This window comes from Motacilla alba, chromosome 21, assembly GCF_015832195.1.
Source record: "Motacilla alba alba isolate MOTALB_02 chromosome 21, Motacilla_alba_V1.0_pri, whole genome shotgun sequence".
Lineage (NCBI taxonomy): Eukaryota > Metazoa > Chordata > Aves > Passeriformes > Motacillidae > Motacilla > Motacilla alba.
Genome location: NC_052036.1, coordinates 1,821,995 through 1,843,610, shown reverse-complemented (window position 1 = coordinate 1,843,610; position 21,616 = coordinate 1,821,995). Strand labels below are relative to the sequence as shown.

At 44.5% G+C, this 21,616-nt stretch overlaps 1 protein-coding gene across 3 annotated transcripts in view; it reads left to right on the top strand.

Moving 5' to 3' along the window:
• The window catches only part of DVL1 (dishevelled segment polarity protein 1), a 63,761-nt gene that overhangs the window by 7,463 nt on the left and 34,682 nt on the right, over positions 1 to 21,616 (top strand). For all 3 annotated transcript variants that reach the window (XM_038159586.1, XM_038159585.1, XM_038159587.1), the window contains exons 2-3: positions 11,963 to 12,032; positions 20,845 to 20,966. In XM_038159586.1, coding sequence (XP_038015514.1) covers positions 11,963 to 12,032; positions 20,845 to 20,966 — 192 coding nt within the window. The remainder of the gene's footprint in view (positions 1 to 11,962; positions 12,033 to 20,844; positions 20,967 to 21,616) is intronic.

The window sequence follows — 21,616 nt, the reverse complement described above, 5'->3', positions numbered from 1 at the left end:
TTGGTGTCCTCGTGCAGGAAGCAGTGTTTAGGCAGGCGTGGGGGTGAAGGGTGGCTTGGCTGAGCTGGAGCTCAGCAGCAAAAAAATCAAAATTTGGGGTTTGTCTGTTGAAGTGTTGGCTCAGCTTGAGTTGGTTCAGAGGCTGGTTCCTGAAAGTCTGCCCTGATTCCTAAAAACTGCTGTGATTCCTAAAATCTGCTGTGATTCCTAAAAACTAAAACTGCTCTGATTCCTAAAACCTGCTGTGATTCCTGAAAAACTGCTGTGATTCCTAAAAAAGTGTTCTGGTTTCTCAAAAAAACCTGCTCTGGTTCCTGAAAAACTGCTGGGATTCCTAAAAACTGCTGTGATTCCTGGAAATCTGCTGTGATTCCTAAAATCTGCTGTGATTCCTAAAAACTAAAACTGCTGTGATTCCTAAAATCTGGTGTGATTCCTAAAATCTGCTGTGATTCCTAAAAAAACTGCTGTGATTCCTAAAATCTGCTCTGATTCTTGAAAATCTGCTGTGATTCCTAAAATCTGCTGTGATTCCTAAAAAAACTGCTGTGATTCCTAAAATCTGCTCTGATTCTTGAAAATCTGCTGTGATTCCTAAAATCTGCTGTGATTCCTAAAAACTGCTGTGATTCCTAAAATCTGCTCTGATTCTTGAAAATCTGCTGTGATTCCTAAAATCTGCTGTGATTCCTAAAAAAAGTGCTGTGATTCCTAAAATCTGCTGTGATTCCTAAAATTTGCTCTGATTCTTGAAAATCTGCTGTGATTCCTAAAAAAACTGCTGTGATTCCTAAAAACTGCTGTGATTCTTGAAAATCTGCTGTGATTCCTAAAATCTGCTGTGATTCCTAAAAACTGCTGTGATTCCTAAAAAAACTGCTGTGATTCCTGAAATCTGCTGTGATTCCTAAAATCTGCTCTGATTCCTAAAAAAACTCACTAACAACTCCACTAATAGGGAAAATTTCAGTTTCTCCCCAGTTTCCAGCTCAGCCTTCTTGGGGTAAACACCTTCTTTAAAAGAAGAAATGGCTCCCAGCTTCTTGGGGTGAATGCGTTCTTTAAAAAGAAGAAATTTCCCCGCTTTCTTTCACATTAATTCCCTGGAAAATTTAGGGCCGAAGTTCAGTTGGATGCTGGATTTAAAGCTACAAATACCAGGTTTAGAAATATTTCTGAGGGCGTGAGGTGACAGGGCTCTGGGAATGGCTTCAGAGGGGGATTTTTGGACGGGATTTTTTCCCTGGGCTGGATTTCCCAGAGAAGCTGTGGCTGCCCCATCCCTGGAAATGTCCAAGGCGAGTTTGGAACACCCTGCCTTGAGTTCTCAAGTCCCTTCCAACCCAAACCCTTCTGGAATTCCAACAAATTCTCATTTAGAAGTCAAATGCACTTGGGCTGCTGCAGCTCAGGAATGAAATTTTGCATTTTGCTCTGCCTTTGCATATGGGAAAAGGTTCATTTCTCTCCCTGTGATGCTCAAAATCCCAGCCCCTTTCATCTGAGCTGTTTCTCTCGGGTGGCTGAAGTGATTTTTCAGGAGTGGGAGGTGGGAAAGCAAACAGGCAGAGCTGGGCAGGTGAAGAATTCCATGGGGCCCCTCCCAGAACGAGCTCCCTGGGGATTTTTCCAGCTCCTGGATGATGTTTCCGTGAGGAATTTTTGGAGGAGCACCATTCCTTGCTGCGTTCCCGGCAGTTTTTTTCATTTCAGCTGAATGATTTGGGGCTTTTACAGCTCTCTAATTTTTATTTCCCTTAAATGACTTGAAGAGCTGTTGGCAACATGTGTTTTGTTGGATGAGGGGCGAGGAGTTGGCGGGAAAAGCTTCTGATCCACCTGGAATACAGAATTTCTGTGTCCTTCTGGGTCTTCCAAGGATTGCCTGACTTGGACAAAGGAAGAACTCAAATATCAGTGAGTCCCTGAGCACTGCAGTTTTCTTTGTGTTCACAGTTCTTCAGGAGCACAAAAATAAATAAAATTACATTTCTGCCTTTCCCTTGCCACTCGTGAAAGGAGGGAGGTTGGCTGGCCACGTTCCTGTGGACACCAGGATCCATCAGCCCTGCAATCTCTGCTATAACTGCAATTTTTTAAGCTAAATAGGAGAAAAAATGAGTTTTAGTTCAGCTTGGAACAGCAAATCCATGCCTAAACATGAACGTGGGCTGGGGAGTTGCATTCATTACCAAAAACTTGTTTAATTTCCCTGCTGGAAAACCTTTCCCGTGGTGAAAACACAGATTTTTCACTCTCTGAAAGAGAGCCCACAATCCCATAGGGACACCCATCCAAAAACCCCCTGCTCCTTCATTTCTGGGATTGAATTTACGGCACTTTGTGACAGGCTGGGAATGTCTCTTTTAACACCCAAACGAACTCGCAGGTCCAGTTACACTTTGAATTTGCAGTGTGGGTGGAATTTATTACCTGCTGTGAGGGAAGAGGTCTGGACCCAGTTTTTCCTGGCGGGAGGAGTGTCCTGGGATGGCTTTTTGGAGCTCTGAGCAGCGCAAGGAGCAGCTCTCCCTGCCAGGTCAGGACCTGCAGAGCCTTGGATTCCCACCCCGCTCATCCCTGAGAGCTTTATTTTTTTTATTTGCCCCGAGTTTGGAGGATAATTGCACCCTGGGGAAAGCAAATCCCAGGCAGCTGTTTGAAATGGGCATCCCACAAGCTTTTACAGTGGGTTTTTGTTTTTTTCCCCCCAAGCTGTTCTCAAGAACTGCTTAATTTTATGGGGGCTTGTTAATATTTATTGTTTCTTGGGAATGTGGGTCCAGGTCAGGATTCTGGTGACCTGGCCCTTTGTGCTGGGATTTCCTCGTTTTTCTGGCAGAGCCGTGTGTGTCCCTTGGGAATGGATTCGTTAACACCTGTGAGATTGAAATCCAGGCACATCAATAATTTACTAAATCATACAGGGAGGGAAGAAGGAGCTGGGAGAAAAGACAGCAGGTTCTCAGTGTGGCTGAAATGCTTTGCTTGTTCTACCCCAAACCCTGTCTGAGGAAATTGAGGAGAAGAAATTGAGGAGAAGAAATTGAGGAGAAGAAATTGAGGAGGAGAAATTGAGGAGAAGAAATTGAAGAGAAGAATTGAGGAGAAGAAATTGAGGAGAAGAAATTGAGGAAAAGAAATTGAGGAGAAGAAATTGAAGAGAAGAACTGAGGAAAAGAAATTGAGGAAGAAATTGAGGAAAAGAAATTGAGGAGAAGAATTGAGGAAAAGAAATTGAAGAGAAGAATTGAGGAAAAGAAATTGAGGAGAAGAAATTGAGGAAAAGAAATTGAGGAGAAGAAATTGAGGAGGAGAAATTGAGGAGAAGAAATTGAAGAGAAGAATTGAGGAGAAGAAATTGAGGAGAAGAAATTGAAGAGAAGAACTGAGGAAAAGAAATTGAGGAAGAAATTGAGGAAAAGAAATTGAGGAGAAGAATTGAGGAAAAGAAATTGAGGAGGAGAAATTGAGGAGAAGAAATTGAAGAGAAGAATTGAGGGAAAGAAATTGAAGAGAAGAATTGAGGAGAAGAAATTGAGGAGGAGAATTGAGGAGAAGAAATTGAAGAGAAGAATTGAGGGAAAGAAATTGAGGAGAAGAAATTGAAGAGAAGAATTGAGGGAAAGAAATTGAGGAGAAGAAATTGAGGAGAACTGAGGAAAAGAAATTGAGGAAAAGAAATTGAAGAGAAGAATTGAGGAAAAGAAATTGAGGGGAAGAATTGAGGAAAAGAAATTGAAGAGAAGAATTGAGGAAAAGAAATTGAGGAGAAGAAATTGAGGAGGAAATTGAGGAAAAGAAATTGAGGAGGAGAAAATGAAGAGAAGAATTGAGGAAAAGAAATTGAGGAGGAAATTGAGGAGAAGAAATTGAGGAGGAGAATTGAGGAAGAGAAATTGAAAAGAAGAATTGAGGAGAAGGATTGAGGAAAAGAAATTGAGGAGAAGAAATTGAGAAGAATTGAGGAAAAGAAATTGAGGAGAAGAAATTGAGGAGAACTGAGGAAAAGAAATTGAGAAGAAATTGAGGAGAAGAATTGAGGAAAAGAAATTGAGGAGGAAATTGAGGAGAAGAACTGAGGAAAAGAAATTGTAAGGGCTCTAAAAATCCCCCATTTCCTTGGCCTCTCTGCAGGAATAATATTTTTTCTACTTTAGCTGGCAGGGAGTGAGATGGAACACCCTGCACAGTTGTGTCTAGCAGTGCTACAGTCACCCAGATTAATTCATGTAGAACTCAATTGAAATGCCACAAATATCTGTGTTTTGGTGAGATTTTCACACCTTGAGCGTGGCACAGCTATTGAAATATTGTTCCTTAAGGAGCAGAGAAGTAAATAATATTCCCTGCATGCCACTGCTCTTGGGCAGCCAGTCATAAATATTTTAATTTATTTTAAAAATCGTGATATTTTAATATTAAATATTTTATAAAAATATTTTCTACTTAATTTGGAGGGAATGGGGCAGGATTTCTGGCCTGGGGCTGAGCTGCCCTGCACTGAAATGGGAGGATGAGGCAGAGCTGGGCTGGCAGCCCAAGCACCAGTTGGTTCAAAACACGTGGAACTTTTTGGAAGGAGTCCCTGTGGCAGTGCTGAGGGCTGCCAGGACCTTGCAGAGTGCTTGGAGTGTGATGCAGAGGGCAAAATGGGATTGCTGCACATGGAAATTCCCTTTTCAGAGCCACACAAGGAAGAAAATCCCATTTTATTCCCGTTTATTGCTGTAAATTCAGCCTGTGGTTTTATTTTCATTCCTTTCCCTGCATTGGAAAGGTGGCTGAAGGCTCTTTGTGCTTCCCTCCAAATGTTCTTTTTGGATTTGTGTTCCTGAGCAGAACTCCTGGCTCCCCTCACCAAGCGAGGAGCTTTTCTGCTGAAAATCCCATTTGATTCCTGTTTATTGCTGTCAATTCAGCCTGTGGCTTTATTTTCATTCTTGTCCCTGCATTGGGAAGGTGGCTGAAGGCTCTCTGTGCTTCCCTCCAAATGTTCTTTTTGGATTTGTGTTCCTGAGCAGAACTCCTGACTCCCCTCACCAAGCAAGGAGGTTTTCTGCTGAAAATCCCATTTTATTCCTGTGTTTCTTGCTATAAATTCAGCCTGTGGTTTTATTTTCATTCTTGTCCCTGGACTGGGAAGGTGGCTAAAAGTTCTCTGTTCTTCCCTCCAAATGTTCTTTTTGGATTTGTGTTCCTGAGCAGAACTCCTGGCTCCCCTGATCGAGTGAGGTTTTCTGCTGAAAATCCCATTTTATTCCTGTGTTTATTGCTGTAAATTCAGCCTGTGGTTTTATTTTCATTCCTTTCCCTGCATTGGGAAGGTGGCTAAAAGTTCTCAGTGCTTCCTTCCCTCCCAACTTTCTTTTTGGATTTGTGTTCCTGAGCAGAACTCCTGGCTCCCCTGATCGAGTGAGGTTTTCTACTGAAAATCCCATTTTATTCCTGTGTTTATCCCTATAAATTCAGCGTGTGGCTTTATTTTCATTCCTTTCCCTGCATTGGGAAGGTGGCTGAAGGCTCTCTGTGCTTCCCTCCCTCCAAATGTTCTTCTGTCCCCATTGTGGGCACTGTGTTCCTGCCCATTTCTGACAGGTTTTTTTGGGAGCTGGCACCTGGCAGGGTGTGTGTGGAAAGGCAAAGCACTGCCAGGGCTGTTCAGGAATAAAAACCTAAAAAAAGGAGAATATTGGTCGTGTTGGGGGGCTTTGAGGAGCGACTGGCGTGCAGGGCTGCGCTCAGCTCCTGCCTGCAGCTCTGCAGGGTGCACAGCAGATCTGAGCATTTCCTGCAGGTCCTGCTCTGCTCCTGGGGTTCCTCTGCTCATCAAAGGGATTGCTCTCCTCCCCTCTTCCTTATTTTGCTGAAAAAAAATCAGAAAAAAAATTCAGAAAAGAACCAAGAGCTGAATTCCTTTGGTTTCTCTCTTGAGGATCTCCAGGCAAGCTCATAATGAATGAACTTCTCTCCCTTTTGATGAATGAAGCTTCTCCCCCCTTTTCCCACCAGTAAAGGACAATTAAGAAGAGCCTTGATGATGATCCCATAATAAAATGGGATTAACCTGGTGCTGAAGGACTTTGAGATGCTCTGTTTGTGTCGAGGTGCACATGAACCTGGAATAAATCTGTCTCGGCCCTGCATTTCTGCACTTCCCATCTCTGTGGTGCTGGAGGAAAGGAGAATTCCCTTTTTAACCTCATTTTGCAAGTGAAATGAAAAATCAGCCTTGCACTTCCCATCTCTGTGGTGTTGGAGGAAAGAAGAATATTATTATTGACTTCATTTTTCCAAGTGGAATGCAAAATCAACCCTGCACTTCCCATCCCTGTGATGTTGGAAGAAAGGAGAATTTCCTTTTTAACTTGATTTTTCCAAGTGGAATGAAAAATCAACCCTGCATTTCCCATCCCTGTGGTGTTGGAAGAAAGGAGAATTTCCTTTTTAACTTGATTTTTCCAAGTGGAATGCAAAATCAACCCTGCACTTCCCATCTCTGTGGTGTTGGAGGAAAGAAGAATATTATTATTGACTTCATTTTTCCAAGTGGAATGCAAAGTCAGCCCTGCACTTCCCATCTCTGTGGTGTTGGAAGAAAGGAGAATTCCCTTTTTAACTTGATTTTTCCAAGTGGAATGCAAAATCAGCCCTGCATTTCCCATCCCTGTGGTGTTGGAAGAAAGGAGAATTTCCTTTTTAACCTCATTTTCCAAGTGGAATGCAAAATCAGCCCTGCACTTCCCATCCCTGTGGTGTTGGAGAAAAGGAGAATTTCCTTTTTAGCCTCATTTTTCCTAGTGGAATGCAAAATCCCCCAGCTGATTGTGGAGAGTGCACTCTCTGTCAGGCATGCACGATGAAATCAGAGTGCAGCACTATCAAACTCCTTGTTTAATTAGCAATTTTCTCAGTGCTGATGAATCGGAGCCGTTGGAGGTTTGTGGGGTTCACCTGCCATCAGATGCATCCCAGTTTGTGTGGAGTCAGAGGATGAGAGGGAGGCTGAGCCTCAGCAATCCTTGCTTTTCTGGCTGAAATCCTCTCTGGAAGAAAACAGAAATCCAGGGTGCGGGGAGGGTGAGCTGTCCCAGGCACAGGTGAGGTGTGAGGTTTGGGAAATCACAAACCCCTCCTTGTGCAGGGAGAGCCAGAGGATCCACACACAATTCCAGGAAGCCAGAGGAAGGAGGGGCTGCTCCCAGCACTGATTGTTTCATTTGCTAATTAGTGCTGAAATCTCCTCAAAGTCAAATAAAGCAGAGGATGTGAGCTGGTGGAGCTGTTCCCTCCTCTCCTGCCCCACATTTCCTCACCCTTTATTTTTTATTTTTGCAGATATTCGTGGATGTGGGGGCTTTGCTGGTGGGGTGGAGCAGGTGTTTGGGGTAAAGGGTGGGGCATTTTTCATGATTTGTCTCTGATGTGAGCTTGGCTGTGTTCTTTTAAATCCCTTCCACCTGATAGATGCGTTTGAGGGACGAATTCAAAGATGTTTTGTGCATGGAGATTTTTCTCTGGTAAAGAGGGAGATGTTACAAGTCTATGAAGAATATTAAATATTGAATATTTTATGTGAATATTGGAGAAAAATCTCTGAATTATTGGGGTGCTGTGCTCTCCTTTTCCAAGGGACAAACCTGTGGAGGTGGGAGCAGGGCAGGCAGAGCTGCTGGGACCTGGAAATGTCACTTTTGTTCAAACTTTGTGGCCAGGTGTTTGGAAAAATCTCTGAATTATTGGGGTGCTGTGCTCTCCCTTTCCCAGGGGCAGATGTGGAGGTGGGAGCAGGGCAGGCAGACCTTTGTTCAAACTTTGTGGCCAGGTGTTTGTTTGCTGTTCTTTCTGTGTTCTTCCACCTGGTAGATGCATTTGAGGGACGAATTCAAAGATGTTTTGTGCATGGAGATTTTTCTGGAGTGCAGCAAGGAGAGAGATGTCACGAGTCTGTGAAGAATATTGAATATTGTCTGTGAATATTGGAGAAAAATCTCTGAATAATTGATATGCTGTGCTCTCCCTTTCCGAGGGGCAGATATGGAGGTGGGAGCAGGGCAGGCAGAGCTGCTGGGACCTGGAAATGTCACTTGTGTCCAAACTTTGTGGCCAGGTGTTTGTTTGCTGCTCTCTGTGTTCTTCCACCTGGTAGATGCATTTGAGGGACGAATTCAAAGATGTTTTGTGCATGGAGATTTTTCTGGAGTAAAGAGGGAGATGCTAAAAGTCTGTGAAGAATATTGAAGAAAAATCTCTGAATTATTGGGGTGCTGTGCTCTCCCTTTCCCAGGGGCAGATGTGGAGGTGGGAGCAGGGCAGGCAGACCTTTGTCCAAACTTTGTGGCCAGGTGTTTGTTTGCTGTTCTCTCTGTTCTTTTACCTTCCTTCCACCTGGTAGATGCATTTGAGGGACGAATCAAAAGATGTTTTGTGCATGGAGATTTTTCTGGAGTGCAGCAAGGAGAGAGATGTCACAACTCTGTGAAGAATATTGAATATTGGAGAAAAATCTCTGAATAATTGATATGCTGTGCTCTCCCTTTCTGAGGGGCAGATATAGAGGTGGAAGCAGGGCAGGCCGAGCTGCTGGGACCTGGAAATGTCACTTGTGTCCAAACTTTGTGGCCAGGTGTTTGTTTGCTGTCCCCAGCCCCAGTTAAACAGCAGGCTGTGTGTGCTCTGAGCACAGGGCTGCCAACAGGCAGGACGTGACCTGGGAAATAAAACCCCCTTTTTCTGAAAGGGGATAAACATCTCCTTTTCTGGGCCTTGCTATCAGATGCTCTTTGGTCTTATTTTCAAACAGTGAGTCCATTAGCAATCAGCTTGAGAGCTCTGGTGGTTTATCTCCAGGGTGGACCACATCCAATGCCAATATTCTTCACCTCAGGAAGAGCTTTCTGAGAGAAATCACCTTTTTTTCTTCTTTTACTGGCTTGAGTTGGAATATTCTTCACCTCAGGAAGAGGTCTCTGGGAGAAATCACCTTTTTTTCCTCGCCATGCTGTTTTGGGCTGGAATATTCTTCACCTCAGGACGAGGCCAGCAGCGCTCAGGGTGTGACCTCACCAGTGCCACCCACTCCAATCCCTCCTTTTCACCTTCTCCCTCCTTGCTGGGGGTGGACAGGAGCCTCTTTACTCCAAATCAGGATTTGTACCATTTTTAGCTATTTTTCCCTCGAGTGGCTGCTGCATCCTGGACGTTCCTGGCGCTGTGTGGCATTCACATTGTCTGGAAAAATCCCTTCTCCCAGGATTTGTGTCCTGGGAAGCTGAGGAGCCTCAGAGAAAAGGAAAACAATCATTATTTCATTTGTTTCTCCTGTGCTGTGCTCATGTGGAATGTGTTTGGGGATTGTTCACCCACAGTTTATTGGGTTCTGCTGGGAGTTGTTTCCACTCTTTGGCCACTTGGGGCCAAGCTGTGTCAGGACTCTGGAGAGAGCCACGAGTTTTTATTATTCATCTATTTCATATATTTCATCTATTTCATCATTCATATATTTCATTATTAGCTTTTTAGCATTCTCTAAACATCCTTTCTGTATTCTTTAGTATAGTATAACATAGAATATACTGGTATAATAGTATAATATAGTATATAATGGTATAAAATAATGTATATATATAATATTAGTATATAGTATAAAATAGTCTGTGTATATATATATATAATATATATAATATACTATTAGTATACTGGGTGCAGAAATTCTCCATATGATATTTACTGGGAGCAGAAATTCTGTATATGGTTTTTTCTGGGAGCAGAAATTCTGCATATGGTTTTTTTCTGGGTGCAGAAATTCTGCATATGCTATTTACTGGGTGCAGAAATTCTGTGTATGTTTTTTTTCTGGGAGCAGAAATTCTGTTTCTGATATTTACTGGGAGCAGAAATTCCGTGTATGACTTTTTCTGGGAGCAGAAATTCTGTATATGGTTTTTTTCTGGGTGCAGAAATTCTGTATGTGTTTTTTTCTGGGTGCAGAAATTCTGCATGTGATATTTACTGGGAGCAGAAATTCTGTATATGGTTTTTTTCTGGGTGCAGAAATTCTGCATATGCTATTTACTGGGAGCAGAAATTCTGTATATGGTTTTTTTCTGGGAGCAGAAATTCTGTATATGGTATTTACTGGGAGCAGAAATTCTGTATGTGGTTTTTTTCTGGGTGCAGAAATTCTGTATATGTTTTTTTTCTGGGTGCAGAAATTCTGTATATGGTTTTTTTCTGGGTGCAGAAATTCTGCATATGCTATTTACTGGATGCAGAAATTCTGTATATGGTTTTTTTCTGGGTGCAGAAATTCTGTTTCTGATATTTACTGGGAGCAGAAATTCCGTGTATGACTTTTTCTGGGAGCAGAAATTCTGTATATGGTTTTTTTCTGGGTGCAGAAATTCTGTATGTGGTTTTTTCTGGGTGCAGAAATTCTGTATATGGTTTTTTTCTGGGTGCAGAAATTCTGCATATGCTATTTACTGGGTGCATAAATTCTGTATATGGTTTTTTTCTGGGTGCAGAAATTCTGTATGTGTTTTTTTCTGGGTGCAGAAATTCTGCATATGGTTTTTTTCTGGGTGCAGAAATTCCATATATGATATTTACTGGGAGCAGAAATTACGTGTATGTTTTTTTCTGGGAGCAGAAATTCTGCATGTGATATTTACTGGGAGCAGAAATTCTGCATATGGTTATTTCTGGGTGCAGAAATTCTGTATATGGTTTTTTCTGGGTGCAGAAATTCTGCATATGCTATTTACTGGGAGCAGAAATTCCGCGTATGACTTTAGCTGGGTGCAGAAACTCTCCCCTGGGGTTTCTGGGATGCCCCGGGTGTCCCTTCCCGCAGCTGCAGATGAAATCCCTGCAGCGCCTTCCTCTGCTGCTGCAGCAGCTGCAGCTCTGCTGGGTGACTGCTCCCGTGGCACACTAAAGATTCCAGTCCATCCACTGAGATCCAGCAGGGTGTTGAAATCCTGGGTTTGCAGCTCCAGAATTACAGGTCTGAGAGCTTCTCTTGAATTGTCAGAGGCTTTTCAAGCCCCGAGTTTTCTGCTTTTGGTGGAGTTTGCCCCTTGGAGTCTGGGGATAAGTGATTAAAAAGCGAGAATGGAATCGTGTGATCCGATTGCTGCTGCCAAAAGATGAAGGGAGGACAGATGGTTTAGGAATGAAGTGAATATTTTACAGTGTTTTTCTTTCCAATAATAGAAAAAAAAAAAAAAAAAGAGGTGAAGATTGCCTAATATTGAATATTGCCTAATACTGCCATTAACAATGCAAATAAATGTGGAGAAAAAAAAAAAGAAGGTGCTCATTCCTTAAAATGTGTGGGAATGCAGGCGTTAGTGGTGGAGTTATTTATTTTTATTTTTTCCAAAAGAATCTCCGTTTATTCTTTTCTGCCTCCTCAGCACGCCGCTGTTCTATCCCAGGGAGCTGCTGTGTGGTTAGTGTGGTTTTTCTTCACCCAGCAACAAGACAAAAAACATAAATAAAGGGAAATGTGCTCGTGGATCGGCGCGTTTTGATGAGATTTCAGGCTTCAGGTCGGCAAACCTGGCCCTGTTCTGCAGTGAATTTGAGGCCAGAGATCTGGTTGTGGTATAGATGTGTGATTTCTGACACAGCACAGAGCACAGGGGGGATTTTAGTCCCCATCAGACCTTTCAAGGCTCGGGGAGAGTCCAAAAAGGGAAGTTTATGGAATTATTTCAGTGCCTTCCACTTTGGGGTGGCTGTCTGGAAAGTTTCTGTTCTTCCCTTTATTTTGATTTGTTTCCTCTCCTCTCACAGTCCCACATTCTCTAAACACAGAACACCTGCTGACACCAACATTTCAATGAAAAAAAACCTGTATTTTTCCTGGGCAATTTTAAAAAACCATTCTGATCTGACGTGATTTCAAATTCCTGATTTTCTTCCTTCTGTTGTTTTTTTTTTGTTTGTTTTCCAGGGTGGTGAAGGAAGAGATCTCGGATGACAATGCAAAGCTCCCTTGCTTCAACGGAAGAGTGGTGTCCTGGGTACGTTGGGTTTTGGTGGAAATCTCTGCTGTTGGGTGCTGCAAGCTGATTTTTCCACCCTGTTTTTGCTGGGATGAAGGTACACAAGGAAACAGTGGTAAAGCAGGTTTATAGGAGTTTTCTCCAACTGCACAGCTGGAGCAAAAGTGGAATTCTCAGGTGGAATGAGCAGCTTCTCTCCGCTCCTGTGCTGCTTGTAGGAGCTCAAGATCTTGCTCACATTTCTGACAACTTTTAAAATATTTTCAATATTTTCAGCATTTTTAATATTTTAATATTTTAATGTTCTCAATACTTTAAATATTTTTAAATATTTTAATATTTTTAATTTCTTAATATTTTACTATTTTAATATTTTTAATATTTTAATATATTTAATATTTTCAATATTTTAAATATAATATGTTAATTTTTAAATATCCTTAATATCCTTAATATCCTTAATTTTCCAATATTTTCCAATATTATTTTCCAATATTATCTTCCAATATTATTTTCCAATATTATCTTCCAATATTATTTTCCAATATTATCTTCCAATATTTTCCAATATTATTTTCCAATATTTTCCAATATTATCTTCCAATATTTTCCAATATTTTCCAATATTTTCCAATATTATTTTCCAATATTTTCCAATATTATTTTCCAATATTTTCCAATATTATTTTCCAATATTTTCCAATATTTAAACTATTTCAACATTTGAACCCTTTTATCCCTTACAATATTTGAGCCTCCCAGCCATTGCAGTTTTGCAGGGTAAGGACATTTGCTGCCTGCTGAGCCGTTTGCCCTTTCCCAGCCTGGCTTCTTGTCGGCAGGATCACACGGAAATCACCCAAAAAACCAAACAGGGGATTGATGGCACGCTGCTTCCTGCATACGAGGAGCAGTGCAGTGTGTTTGTCACACCTGCCTTTGACTGGGACACGCTCCTTAACCAAAAATCCCTTGTGGATCTGCAGGCACAGCCCCTGCTGGGCTCCCAGCAGCTGCAGGTGCTGCTCTGGGGCTGGTTCTGAGCTCTGAGCTCAGCTGGATCACACAGAGCCAGCCACTTCTCCTGCTCTCTTGATTGCTTTTCATTTTAGAGCACTCAGATTCTGGCAGCTGGGTAGTCCCGACAGGGAAACACGTGGCTTTGTAAAGCTGAGTTTAAAATCGCTCCTCCCACACACCCCCAAATGTGTATTAAGCACTCGGTAGATTTTTGTATTAATTCAGGTCTTAAAAATTGGGATTTTCAGGTCTGGGCTGTCCAAAAGTAGCTGTTTGTTCCTGGGATTGTGTTCAGAAGGAAAAGTTACCATTTACTTTTTTTTGAGGGCGTCCCTGCCTGTTTTTTCTTACCTTTGTGCTCCAGCCTTTTGCCCCAGCAGCAGCAGGTGACTGGTAACCAACGTGACTTTTCCAGGAGCTCAGCCATGCATTTCCACCCAGCAGGAGCAGAATGCCTTGGTCGGGGCCTGGAGGAGTGTTTGAAAGCAGAGTTATTTTGATTTAAAGCTGCATTTCTGATCCAGGTCCAGTCTAAAGCTGGGCAGTGCTCAGGGAGAGGAACGAGCACCACTTGTCTCCAGGAGAAAGATTCCCTGGCTGAGCAAATTGGAATGATTTCATTCAAAGGAATAAAACCATTGGCCTTAGAGAATCAAACTGATACAGAGAATGTTTGGGAGCTGAGGATCCACCTGCAGACAGCACCAATTTCCTAATTTCCCAATTTCTTCCTTTCTTAATGAAGTTTTATCTATTTTTATGTGGGAACGGGATGAGGGATGGGGATTGCTGCTGCAGGAGGGACATCCTGGTGTCCCCTGGGTGCTCTGGGGGGTTTGATTTTGGGTTTGATTTGGGTTGGGATTGGTTTGGGTTTGGTTTGATTTTGGTTTGGGTTGGGTTGGGTTTGGTTTGATTTTGGTTTGGGTTTGGCTTGGGTTTAGTTTGGCTTGGTTTGGTTTTGGCTTGGTTTGGGTTTGGGTTTGGTTTGGTTTGATTTGGGTTGGTTTGGTTTGGGTTTGGTTTGATTTTGGTTTGGTTTGGGTTTGGTTTGATTTTGGTTTGGGTTGGGTTGGGTTTGGTTTGATTTGTTTGGTTTTGGCTTGGTTTGGGTTTGGTTTGATTTTGTTTGGGTTTGGTTTGATTTTGGTTTGGGTTGGGTTGGGTTTGGTTTGATTTTGGTTTGGGTTTGGTTTGGGTTTAGTTTGGTTTGGTTTGGTTTTGGCTTGGTTTGGGTTTGGGTTTGGGTTTGGTTTGGTTTGATTTGGGTTGGTTTGGTTTGGGTTTGGTTTGATTTTGGTTTGGTTTGGGTTGGTTTGGGTTTGGTTTGGTTTGGCTGCAGGGCTCAGAGCTGCTGAGTTTGCTGCTCTCAGGATGCCCCTGAGCTCTGCTGCTGCTTTTGTCTCCAACCCAGGGATCGCAGCGGGGCCGGAGGAGGGGATGGGACAAAAAGGGATTTCATGTGTGATTAACGAGCAGAAAAGAAGAAAAGAGAGTCCCAAAAGCTGCAGAGAGAGCGGGGGAGGAAATGGAGCTGGGGTTTGTGCTGCCGTGGCCTGGGAGCAGCAGTGCTGCCTTGTGTCCCTTGGTGGCCACCAGAATCCCTTCGAGGCTGAGCTAGAACAGAGGCTGGACAGAGTTAATAAATAGGGATTTATTAATTATTTGGGGGTTAATATTAATTAATAATAATTATTTTAAATTATTACACATACAATATCATTATTTTCTTTAATGGAGCATTTTTTGTGTGCTGGCCTGAATTTTTCTGTGCTGCTCAGGATGGATGATGAACCCACCCGGTCCTGCAGGGCCAGCACAGATTGGAGGAAGTAGGGTTGGATTTATTCCTTCAAAACTTGTTTTTTTTTTTCCCTGCCTTCCCACCCTTCAGCCTGCTCCCACATTTCTCCTGCTGTGCTGCTGGAGATGCTGCAGGGTGTTTCCCAGCTGAGATTGCTGTGCCTCAGGAGATGCTGCAGCGTGTTTCCCAGCTGGGATTCTTGCACAGCCCATTCCTGAGGATTGCTGTGCTGCAGGAGATGCTGCAGCGTGTTTCCCAGCTGGGATTGCTGTGCTGCAGGAGATGCTGCAGCGTGTTTCCCAGCTGGGATTCCTGTACAGCCCATCTCTGAGGATTGCTGTGCTCCTGGAGCTGGCTGCAACGTGTTTCCCAGCCTGGCATTGCTGTGCTGCAGGAGATGGCTGCAGTGTGTTTCCCAGCTGGGATTGCTGTGCTGCAGGAGATGGCTGCAGTGTGTTTCCCAGCTGGGATTGCTGTGCTGCAGGAGATGGCTGCAGTGTGTTTCCCAGCTGGGATTGCTGTGCTGCAGGAGATGGCTGCAGCGTGTTTCCCAGCCTGGCATTCTTGCACAGCCCATTCCTGAGGATTGCTGTGCTCCTGGAGCTGGCTGCAGCGTGTTTCCCAGCTGAGATTGCTGTGCTCCTGGAGCTGGCTGCAGCGTGTTTCCCAGCTGGGATTCTTGCACAGCCCATTCCTGAGGATTGCTGTGCTGCAGGAGATGCTGCAGCGTGTTTCCCAGCTGGGATTGCTGTGCTGCAGGAGATGCTGCAGCGTGTTTCCCAGCCTGGCATTCTTGCTGTGCTGCAGGGGATGGCTGCAGCGTGTTTCCCAGCTGGCATTCTTGCACAGCCCATTCCTGAGGATTGCTGTGCTGCAGGAGATGCTGCAGGGTGTTTCCCAGCTGGGATTGCTGTGCTGCAGGAGATGCTGCAGCGTGTTTCCCAGCTGGCATTCTTGCACAGCCCATTCCTGAGGATTGCTGTGCTGCAGGAGATGCTGCAGCGTGTTTCCCAGCTGGCATTCTTGCTGTGCTGCAGGAGATGCTGCAGCGTGTTTCCCAGCTGGGATTGCTGTGCTGCAGGAGATGCTGCAGCGTGTTTCCCAGCTGGGATTGCTGTGCTGCAGGAGATGCTGCAGCGTGTTTCCCAGCTGGCATTCTTGCTGTGCTGCAGGAGATGCTGCAGCGTGTTTCCCAGCTGGGATTGCTGTGCTGCAGGAGATGCTGCAGCGTGTTTCCCAGCTGGGATTGCTGTGCTGCAGGAGATGCTGCAGCGTGTTTCCCAGCTGGGATTGCTGTGCTGCAGGAGATGCTGCAGCGTGTTTCCCAGCTGGGATTGCTGTGCTGCAGGAGATGCTGCAGCGTGTTTCTCAGCTGGGATTGCTGTGCTGCAGGAGATGCTGCAGCGTGTTTCCCAGCTGGGATTGCTGTGCTGCAGGGAATGGCTGCAGCGTGTTTCCCAGCTGGGATTCCTGTACAGCCCATCCCTGGGGATTGCTGTGCTGCAGGAGATGCTGCAGCGTGTTTCCCAGCTGGCATTCTTGCTGTGCTGCAGGAGATGCTGCAGCGTGTTTCTCAGCTGGGATTGCTGTGCTGCAGGAGATGCTGCAGCGTGTTTCTCAGCTGGGATTGCTGTGCTGCAGGAGATGCTGCAGCGTGTTTCCCAGCCTGGCATTGCTGTGCTGCAGGAGATGCTGCAGCGTGTTTCCCAGCCTGGCATTGCTGTGCTCCTGGAGATGGCTGCAGCGTGTTTCCCAGCTGGGATTCTTGCACAGCCCATAGGTGAGGATTGCTGTGCTCCTGGAGGTGGCTGCAGCGTGTTTCCCAGCTGGGATTCTTGCACAGCCCATCCCTGAGGATTGCTGTGCTGCAGGGGATGGCTGCAGCGTGTTTCCCAGCTGGCATTCTTGCTGTGCTCCTGGAGATGGCTGCAGCGTGTTTCCCAGCTGGGATTCTTGCACAGCCCATCCCTGAGGATGGATGTGCTGCAGGGGATGGCTGCAGCGTGTTTCCCAGCTGGCATTCTTGCTGTGCTGCTGGGGATGGCTGCAGCGTGTTTCCCAGCCTGGCATTGCTGTGCTCTTGGAGATGGCTGCAGCGTGTTCCCAGCCCCAGCACAGGTGTAAAAATGGGAAAATTCAATGTACACAGCACAGCTGAGCCTCCTCTCCCCCCATCTCCCTCCTGATGAGCCCGTGGCTACTTTGAAGTTTGCACCAGGGCTGACGTGGGCAAATGTGAGATTTTCATCTTTTTTAATCCCATTCGAATCCTTCTGTTTGTCAGAGGTGCCAACTTTGATCTCGGTGTCATCTGCAGGACTGATTTCCATAGGGGAGGATATTCCAGGGAGGATCTGCAGGTCTGGATTAGTGGTGAATTAAAATCCCTGCTGCTAATTAGCTATTTCAACTTCCTCCCCGGCCCTCCTGTGTCCTGCTTGTTTTCCTCCTCTGCATCTCAGATCTCCTCCTTTTGATTCCAGCTGGGTTTGTTTTTCTTCTTGTGTGTTTTTGGTTCTTTTTGCTGTTGTTTTTGTTGTGGTGGTATTTTTTTAAGCATGAAATAATCTGGGACAGAGCTGCTCCTTCCAGGATTCCTTTGCAAGGAATCCTTTTAAATCCTTTAAAAATAATTTTTTTTCCTTTTCAAGTGGTTGACCTTTAGGTTTTTTGGCAATACAGAGGCTATCATTAATTGTGTGTCAGAATTGTTAATTAATTACAGTAAATGCATTTACACAAACACATCTTCTGCCAGAAATAGCTGATATTTATCCTGTTTTTCTACATACAGCACAGAATATCATTTTTCCCTGGGAATCATTTATTTGGAGTTTTCTGGGACTCCTTACCTGAACAAAATTCTTAATGCAGTTTTGCCTTTTACCTTTTTATTTTTGGGCCTTAACTGGGCAATTTGAAAAAAAAAGAAGTGGAAGAAAATATTTTTTTGCAATAAATAAAAATGTTTTTCCCTTCTCTCGGGAGAAAGTGGAATGATGGCAGCTGGGAGTGTGGCAGGAATTGGTTTGTGGCTGCTGCCAGCTCTGTTATCTCTGTCTTTTAGGAAGGATTTGCAACATCTGGGAACAATTCCTTGCCCGGCTGCTGGGAATGTGCAGCTCCCCATTGGCTGGCAGTGATGTCACTGCTTTCTGTGAGCTTTTCCCTGCTTTTTCCTCCCCATTATCTGGGTGCCAGCAGATAATTCTTGTCCTGTTTGTGCATCAGCTTTTCCCAGCCTGCATTTGCAATTCTGATGAACTCCGTGGTGGGGCAGAACCGTTTGACAAGGGCAGCGCAGCAGCTTCGGGGCTGGGAAGTGAAAAATAAAAACGCTCAGGGCTGAGGCAGGGAATAAAAACCCCCAGGAGCAGAGTCTGGTATGAAATGAGCTGATTTCAGGGCCAGTCTCTTCACACCTCATAGAAACCCTCCCTCATCCCAAGCCTCATCTCAGCATGGACAATTTCTCCTTGCTCACAGAAATATCCTTTTCCTGAGGAGGTTTTTGGGGAGATGGGGAGTCCTGGTGCCTTTGAGGGAATTCCTGGTGGAGCATGGAATCTTTTCTGCACTTGCTCCTCGGGGAGCAGCCTTGTGTGGATGATGGGGCACAGCTCTGCAGCTTTGACTTGGGGTTTGAGCTGCCTGGGACTTGATGGGAAATAATGAACTTTCAGCTCAGAGATGAATGGGGCTGTTGGGAAGTTGCTGTCAAAAACAGAAATGGCTCTTTTGGGTATTTCTTTAATCACTGGGATCCTTGGGAAGGCTGAGCTGGAGCAGAGCTAAAGAATAAAGCAGGGATTTATTAAAGGATCTCCTCCATGGATCCACCTTGGGCAGCACAAGAGCCCAGCCAGGGCTGCACCCAAGAGGAGCCAAAACGGCCCCAAAAAATGGATGATTGGTCACAAAATGAGAAGTTCTGCTCCGTTTGCATCTTGGAGTGAATTGTCCCAGTCCAGCTCCAGCCCGTGCAGTCCCACCCTGCTTGTTTGTCTCTGTGCAGCCCACGGTGTTTGTGCTCCTGGGCTGAGCTTTGGATCATTTGTCCTTGGTGCCCAGCTGGAGCAGGAATTGTTTTGTGTCCCTGCTCTGTGCAGAGAGCTCAGCATCCCCTGCTGTGAGCCCAGAGCCACCCACTGAAGCAGCACAGAATGTGGAAAGCAGAAAAGCCAAACCTGAGGCATCACCCGGATCAATCCCTCAGCTCTCCCTGAGCTCAGAGGAGCCCCAGGAGCTGCTGCTGTTCCTCGTGGGGGTTCCTCAGTGCCTCCCTTGAACCTCCCCACTGGAAGAAAGCGGCTTTAATTATCAAATTATAAAATGTGATGGTGTTATTTTTCCTTTCAGTGCTTCCTCTCTTGCTCCTGCTTTGCTGATAAGAGTTGGAGGAATGCAGCTGGCTCCCTGTGCTGCTGGGAGCTGCTTTATCTCCAGGCAGTTCCTTTTTGACAGCCTGTGTGTGTTTTCCTCCTCATATTTATGGGTTTTGCTCCTAGGAGTAATTCCCTGAATCCTCAATGCCACGTCCCTCCTCTCCATCCCCTTCTTGATCATTATATTAGAATTAGTCCTTAATAAATAAAGAAAAGTTGGAATCTCTCCTGCTCTGCTTCTTCCACAGCTAAAAATGTTATTTAAAAAATTTAAATTTAAATTTAATTAAAATTTAAAACCGAAATTAATTTAAAATATTATTTTCGCTTCTTCCGCAGCTAAAATTATTATTTACAATTTTCATTTTAAATTTAAATTCATTTTAAAATATCATTTTTAGCTACTTCCACAGCTAAAAATAATGGGAACCTAAGGCTTCTTAGTGAAGGGTATTAATCTGTATCATTAATTGAGGATTTATTGAGTTAGAGTTGTCCAGGACTGGGATTTGGGATGATTCCCAAGCATGGGGAATGCTGTGTGCAGGTTCTTGGCGTTTGGAATGAGGAGCTGGATCCTTGCAGCATCTTTAATTCCATTTTTCCACTCTGGGAATATTGATATTATTATTAATATTGCCATCCTGCCTTGCCCAGGACAGGGGTTTGGGATAATTCCCAAGCACTTCACTCCATACGGGTTCTTGGTGTTTGGAATGAGGAGCTGGATCCTTGCAGCATCTTTAATTCCATTTTTCCATCCTGGGTTCCATTTTTTCCTTTCTGGGAATATTGATATTATTATTATTATTATTGCCATCCTGCCTTGTCCAGGACTGGCATTTGGGATAATTCCCAAGGGTGGGGAATGCTGTGTGCAGGCCCTTGGTGTTTGGAATGAGGAGCTGGATCCTTGCAGCATCTTTAATTCCATTTTTCCGTGGGGATTCTGACTGCTGGGTGCTCTGCCTGTGATCCATTATCCAGGAGAGTCCTTGGTAATAACTGGGAATATTGATATTATTAATATTGCCATCCTGCCTTGTCCAGGACTGGGATTTGGGATGATTCCTAAGGATGGGGAATGCTGTGTGCAGGTTCTTGGTGTTTGGAATGAGGAGCTGGATCCTTGCAGCATCTTTAATTCCATTTATCCATCCTGGGAATATTGATATTATTAATATTGCCATCCTGCCTTGTCCAGGACTGGGATTTGGGATAATTCCCAAAGATGGGGAATGCTGTGTGCAGGGTCTTGGTGTTTGGAATGAGGAGCTGGATCCTTGCAGCAGCTTCAATTCCATTTTTCCATCCTGGGTTCCATTTTTCCACTCTGGGAATACTGATAATATTATTATTGCCATCCTGCCTTGTCCAGGACTGGGGTTTGGGATAATTCCCGGGCACTCCACAGGAGAGTTCCTGGTGCTTGCAGGACTCCTGTGCCATCCAGGTGCTGATGTTTTCCCCTGGAGCCTGAATTTAACCTGATTTTCTGCAGCTTTGGCCGGGATCCCTGCACTTCCCCTCGGATCCCTTGGAGGATCTGAACACTCGGAGCAGCCGGTGGGGTTTTGAGGATGTCATTTTGTGTAATTCTGTTTTTTTTTCCTGTTGGCAGCTGGTCCTGGCTGAGAGCTCCCACTCTGACACGGGCTCCCAGTGCACCGAGAGCCACGTGGAGCTCCCCCCAGCCCTGGAGAGGACAGGAGGCATCGGAGACTCCCGGCCCCCCTCGTTCCAGTAAGGCCCAAGTTATTCATCAGATTCTCATTTATCCCACTGATTTAGCAAATTCTCATTCCCATCTATTTCTCACCCTCATTTCCCTTCCTGCTCCAAGCCAGCTGTTTTTATTGTGCTTTAAAAAATCAAATATTGAAGAATTATAAGGGGGGTGGGACTGAAAAAGCCCTGTCATTGGTAGAGTGAATATTTATCCAAAATACCTCATTTTCCCATCATTGCAGCAATTCCCACTGATTTAGCAAATTCTCATTCCCATCTATTTCTCACCCTCATTTCCCTTCCTGCTCCAAGCCAGCTGTTGTTGTTATGGTTCTAAAAATCAAATATTGAGGAATTAAAAAGGGGATGGGACTGAAAAACTCTTTCATTGGTAGAGTGAAATATTTATCCAAAATATCTCATTTTCCTGGCCCCCATCATTCCAGTAATTCCCACTGATTTATCAAATTCTCATTCCCATCTCTTTGTCACCCTCATTTCCCTTCCTGCTCCAAGCCAGCTGTTTGATTTTTATAATAATCAAGTAGTGAGGAATTAAAAGGGGGTTGGGAATGAGAAGCCCCTGTCATTGTTAGAGTGAAATATTTATCCAAAATATCTCATTTTCCTGGCCCCCATCATTCCAGCAAGCCCAAATTCCCATT